General features: G+C 38.8%; 1 protein-coding gene across 1 annotated transcript; it reads right to left on the minus strand.

Annotated features, from left to right (window-relative positions):
• Positions 1-3,195: 3,195 nt before the first annotated feature.
• On the minus strand, positions 3,196-3,935 carry LOC131998883 (mitochondrial import inner membrane translocase subunit Tim9-like). The gene has a single exon (XM_059371322.1). It carries the CDS (start codon positions 3,738-3,740, stop codon positions 3,363-3,365), a length of 378 nt encoding a protein of 125 aa, XP_059227305.1. The 5' UTR covers positions 3,741-3,935; the 3' UTR covers positions 3,196-3,362.
• Between the last annotated feature and the right edge of the window lie 2,394 nt (positions 3,936-6,329).

Raw genomic sequence — 6,329 nt, forward strand, 5'->3', positions numbered from 1 at the left:
TTACACAACTACCTTCATCACAAAGACAGAAGTCGGCTTCTACTTTGGATAAGCACCAATTAGCAACCCACCCAACTGACTGACTCACATGGACCCAACCCCCCTCAGTGATCTTGTGCCTTTTTTTAGCACATCCCAGCATTTAAAAAGTTGTGTCCTTGGTTTTGGCGAAGCTGAGCTCAGTAGTCTCTGTATTCTCTTCTGAACTGGAGTAGTTATCATGGAATAAAATCTGCCTTTACCACCTTTTACACTTGTCCAGCTTTGTTTCTCTTGGACAGACCTTACAAGCAACAACAGCAAGAGTAACAGTGGTTGTCCAAAGGTGGCAGTTTCCTAAAAATCCCACTGGCAGAATAATGAAAGGAAAATGAAATATCTTTGTGAATGAGAATTTTCTTACAGAATATTGTTACGACTGTTCCTCTTAGAAAAAAGAGACAGAAAAGCCCCATTTGTTAGGCTAAGGCTAGATATTGTATACATTTGTTTTAGAAAGTATTGTCCATCAGAGATAACTCTGTACTGGTTACCATGATGTGATCAGAAAAACATTTTATGAAAAGTAAGCTGAATGACAAAAATTCTTACATGACACATAGTGGTATGATTTCATTTAAGTATCTTTCTTGAAATAACAAAATCATAGAAAGAGAGAACAAATTATTTAAATGCCTTTAATTAAGGAAGGGGTGGTAGACTGAAAAGAAATGGGTGTGTCTTTGCAAGAGCACCATGAAGGATCCTTGTTTTATTGGAAATGCTCTGTACTGACTCTATTAATGTCAATATCCGTGTGGTAATATTGTATTAGTTTTGCAGGATGTTTTTGGGGGAGGGAGACTAAGTATTACAATGGAATGACTCTATGTTTTTTTTAACAACTGCATATGAATCTACAATTATCTTCAAATAAAAGCCAAAAGTTATGATAAAATAAAGATGTTCAAACAAAAAAAAAATTGTGTTTGAACACCATTTTTTTCCCAATTAAAAAAAATCAATTAAATCTATGATGATTTATAGATAACTTACCTCTACCTCTAGGAACAAATTAGTCAATGATCAATAGTTCTCTGATTCTGTAGAAAGCTTTAGGGATCAGTCAGATAGAAAGAGGAGCAAGAAACAAGTGGCAAACAGGACTGAAACCTCAGTCAGAGAGGTTTTTTTTTTTTTTCTATTAATAATTTGAAACTGACTTAACTCAGTAATTTTCCAAATGACAATAAGGAAAGTAACCAAATACAGGGGACCCATGTAGGCAAGTCACAACCTAAAAAGACCATAAATATCACACTCAATCTCAGTTGTATCTATTCCAAAGTAGAAAACAGATGAATCTTAAGAGTGTCCTACTTAGAAGTGTTTGTGAAGGAAGAGGTCGTAAGCAATCTTTTCTTCCACCTCTGCCCTTTCATTCCAAAACATTGAAACTTACAGACTTGATCTTAGAAAGAATTTGGTATAAAGGCTGATCGCTTCAACTTAAGCAATATATTAAGATAGGTTTAAGAGTCTAGTCCAGAATCCACTTTGAAAATTATTTTTTTAAAAGATTTTATCTATTTATTTGACAGAGAGAGAGATCACAATCAGGCAGAAAGGCAGGCAGAGATAGAGGGGGAAGCAGGCTCCCTGCAGAGCAGAGATTCCTGAGGCGGGGCTTGATCCCAGGACCCTGAGATCATGACCCGAGCCAAATGCAGAGGCTCCAACCCACTGAGACACCCAGGCACCCCACTTTGAAAATTATTTTAATTCAATATACTATCATAGTCACTTATCACACCCCAAACTTTCAGAACTCTAGGCACTTAGGTGGGCAGCCTGGGATGGCAGAGGAAGGGCAGGTTCAAGTAACAGTCCATGAGTCATACTAATTCCAGCTCACTCATAGTTTGCTTTGAGACTTTGATTCTTTTTTTTTTAAAGATTTTATTTATTTATTTGACAGAAATCACAAGTAGATGGAGAGGCAGGAGAGAGAGAGAGGGAAGCAGACTCCCTGCTGAGCAGAGAGCCCGATGCGGGACTCGATCCCAGGACCCCGAGATCATGACCTGAGCCGAAGGCAGCAGCTTAACCCACTGAGCCACCCAGGCGCCTGAGATTTGATTCTTTAACGACAAAGTGAGAAGCCCAAACTGTTTGCTCTTGACTTGAACATTCTTATTTTAAAGTATAGGAATTTAAAGATTAGAGTTGGGGGTCACTGGTACAGGAAGGGAGACCTAAGCAAAAAATGGCAACTACGGGGGCACCTGGGTGGCTCAGTGGGTTAAGCCGCTGTCTTCGGCTCAGGTCATGATCTCAGGGTCCTGGGATCAAGTTCCGCATCGGGCTCTCTGCTCAGCAGGGAGCCTGCTTCCCTCTTTCTCTCTCTCTGCCTGCCTCTCCATCTACTTGTGATTTCTCTCTGTCAAATAAATAAATAAAATCTTTAAAAATAAATAAATAAAAATAAATTAAAAAATTTTAAAAAAATGGCAACAATGCACTTGACACAGACTTTTCTAAGAGCTATACGGTCTCTAATTCCATCTAAATATTCTTCTATGATTTTCACTATAGAACTGATTTCCAGAAAAGGAGTGAGGCAAAGAAAAATTATAGATTGCGTAAAATTAAGTCTCCTTTTTATTTTTATTTTTTAAAGGTTTATCTGTTTATTCATTTGACACAGAGAGAAGAGAGAGAGAGAGAGCAAGAGAAAGAACAGGAGCAGGGGGAGCGGGAGAGGGAGAAGCAGGTTTCCTGCTCGGCAGAAAGCCTGATGAGGGGCTCGATCCCAGAACCCTGGGATCATAATCTGAGCCAAAGACAGACATTTAATGGCTGAGCAACCCAGGTACCCCAAAGTCTCCTTTTTAAATAGAGTAAATAAAACCTCACGCCACAGATTAGAATTTATAAAGATTAAGGGATGATGGATATGGCCATCTATCGTTCCTTGGCTCTGCTTGCTAGCTTTTAAAATAATCCAGTAAACTAGATTTCTTTTTCAGTAAATTGAATTTTGTATAATTCTATGGATAAGTTAATATGTACCTAGTAGTTAATTAAATATATATATTTTTTTTCAGTGATATTTCCATTTATTTTACTTTTAGTAATAAAAAATTGTTTCTATCTCATACATGATTGAACACATATTTTGCTTTAGAATTAAAAGTCATAATTGAAGAAACAATGGTTTATTTTTCTAATGAAATTACCAAGCTGCTGAATCTTAAGGCCTCAACAAATGTTGCATCTTATTATTTTCATTGAACAATAAGACCTTCTATTTTGATTATTCTCGGTAAACAGCAATTTTGTTTCTCCAGTTGTTTCTATTTGCCAAAGTCATGACTGATGGTTTAATAGGGTGGCTGCTGCTTTCCTGGGATTCTATCAAGATGAATCCTCACTTCCATCGCAACCGCTGCTGCCAGTCTTTCATCAAAAGTCCATCCATCAGGACTTCTATATCGTGGTTGGCCAAGAAGTCCTGCTTTGGCTGCCAGGGCTTCATTCTGCTGAATATGATACTCCTGAAATCTCATGGATATTCTCTGTGTCATTTTTAAATATTTCTGTAAGCAGTGTTCTGAACAGGTAGTCTCTTCGGGTTTCACTTCTCTAGTTGTGAAGTCTTTAACGCAATCCAAAAAGCAGGTTTCTGTAAGTTTATTGTAGGTTCCAAGAAACTCCTTAAACTGTTTTATCTGATCAGATTCTGGTATTTGTTTAGCCATATTCTAAAGGTATGTTTATTAGTCACCTTTTCTGATGCATGAGTTTCCTTTTGTTCGGAAAATTAGTTGTCCAACCTTTGCTTGAATGTCTCCAATGACTGATTTCTTACTTGAGCACAAGCTCTCGCATCCGACACCAGTGCGAGGTTGGGGGGCTGCGCTGCCAGTCGATTCTAGGGGCAGAGAGTCTGGGTCAGGGAGTTAAAATATATTTTTATGTGCTACTTCACTGAATCCTCAATCCCATGGCAATAGCCAGAATTATACAAGTAAGCAAACCATTGTTAATACTCTCCATTACAGATTAGGGATTGTTCAACTTTTTCTAATAGTGTGGAGAGGCTTAGTAAGAAATGAACCAAGAATTAGAGAGATTGTATAGGATAGAAATCAATGGTACTTTTGAGTGATGGGGTTGGGGTGGGTGTAAGGATTTAAAAACTTGTTCAGAGTGAACTAAGACAGGAATGACAGATGAAACAATTGAAGGAGCTGGTATAGATAAGCCATTCATGGAGCTCTTCTTTAAAGGAGAGCAGAGTAATTTCAGAGAGCAGATAGAAGACATGGAAACGAAGAAAGGGAATATTATTGCATCTTTGAATGCTGATGGAAGTAATAAAGTAGAGGGAAAATGGACTGGCAATACAGAAGGTGGAAGAAATAGCTGGAAAACCCTGGGAGAAGTAGATTTTAGTTAGATTATGAGTTTTCATTGCATATGTGGCAATTGCATTGCAATTCATGGCATCTGTGCTGCAAAAGGAGTTCAAGATCCAGCAAAGTATGAGCAAAAGCAGAGAAAGAGAAGATTCTAGGGACTTTCAGAGCTAGTAGGAGCTGACTGATCAGATTTATTAAAGGAAATGTTTTCTCACCAAACTTAGTCTCCTGTTAGAGTGTTACTTTCCCATATAACAAAATCCTTCAGCTGAGTGAAATGTTTTGGAAAGCTGATACGGTGCTGTAGTGGGATCCACTTAGTGCGATCAGGAGAGGGAAGGTTCTACTGGCCTGGCACTCTGACAGTGGTATTACCATCCCTAGATCTGCCCTTCCCTGCTCAGATTTTGACTAATCGTGCACTTTAAGGGGAGAGTGGAAGGTGTGCATGAGGAAGTCAAGGAAGACAGCTACAAATCTTCACCAGTGTTAGCAAGCAGAACATGGACGTTTGGTTAGGCATGATGCACTCTGAATTTCTTGTCCAGAACCCAGTTTATCATCTGTTAGCAACATCCTCAAAGGCATTTAAAATGGAAAAGTTACATGTATTATCAGGCTCTACGCCATCATTATTCAGGAGGGTTTCCAAAGGACCTAATACCTGTAGCACTATGTTGGAAATGGGCCGGTAAGGAATGATGTTCCTTAAGATGAGGAATATGTTGTCCTACTCTTTTTCCCAGCATTCAAAGTATTATCCATTCAGTTTACAACTTTAATGCATACATCAGCTGATACATATTCAACTCTTAGCAATATCTGTATAACTAGTCAGGAATGACTTCTATAGTGTATAAAAATTCAAATCTCTTCACAAATATTTTTCGTTTCATTTACAAAACTTATGATTTTATGGTCAAGAATCAGCAACAACCTATGGTACATATGCTGTCTCTCATGCCCCTGGAGAGAAGGTATCGCCCCCTTATATTTGACACAAAAAGTACACACACTTCAAAACTCTAGTGGATTTAGGGACATTATACTGTGTCTTCGCAGGAGAGCAGGGCAGGGGAAGTCCTGAGATATATAACCCTTCTTGTGCTCACTGGAGTCTTCTCTTCATTTTCTTCCTCCCTCCTTCTTCTGTATTGTCTTAATAGTGTCCCTCCTTCCCTGAACACCCACATCCTGCATGTTATTCTCCTTTGTGCAACATAACTGGCCCCACTCAGAAATCTTGGTTTAAGTTGACTTTCCCCAAGCAGACTTACTGGGCTATTTTCCTGACAAAGAAGACATTTTCATAGTCACCTCCAAGACCACATAACTGTCCATCTTTTTACTCAACTGTTACCAAGATACTATCCTCGGTGCCTTCAGTTGCTGTAACTTCTATAAGCAGAGGTGCAGCTCTTCACAGGAAAAATGTAATGCAAAGACTCAGGAAGAAGAAAGGATTATATGTCTCTGTCTCTTCTTCCTCTGAAGCACTATGCTTCATACAGTCTCTCCATAGGTAGAAAACACGATGGCAATTCAAGCCTCATTGGAAATCCCAAATGAGGAGTCTGATTGGTCTGCCCAGGTCAGAGGTGCTGCTGGGTCTCGTTCTGAGCAGTCTAGGGTTCTAGTGGCAAGGTTTCTAGTGGCTGGCTGATCTTGGCTCACTTACCCCATCCATATAGCCATGCGATGTTGGGTACCATGATGGACTACTTCACTAGAACACAAGAAATGGGGAAAGATCAAGTGGAAAAATAGAAACGTCATTGTTAGAAAAAAAATAATAAAGAATGGTTCCAGGTTTCTCTTGCTATCTGAAAGTAGAGTGCACCTATGAAAACTTTTATAAGCAAAAATGATGTAAAACAAAGAAGACATTACCATTCATTTACGCAGGGGAAAAAAAGAAAAGCATTC

The sequence above is a fragment of the Mustela nigripes genome, chromosome 13, assembly GCF_022355385.1.
Source record: "Mustela nigripes isolate SB6536 chromosome 13, MUSNIG.SB6536, whole genome shotgun sequence".
Classification (NCBI taxonomy): domain Eukaryota; kingdom Metazoa; phylum Chordata; class Mammalia; order Carnivora; family Mustelidae; genus Mustela; species Mustela nigripes.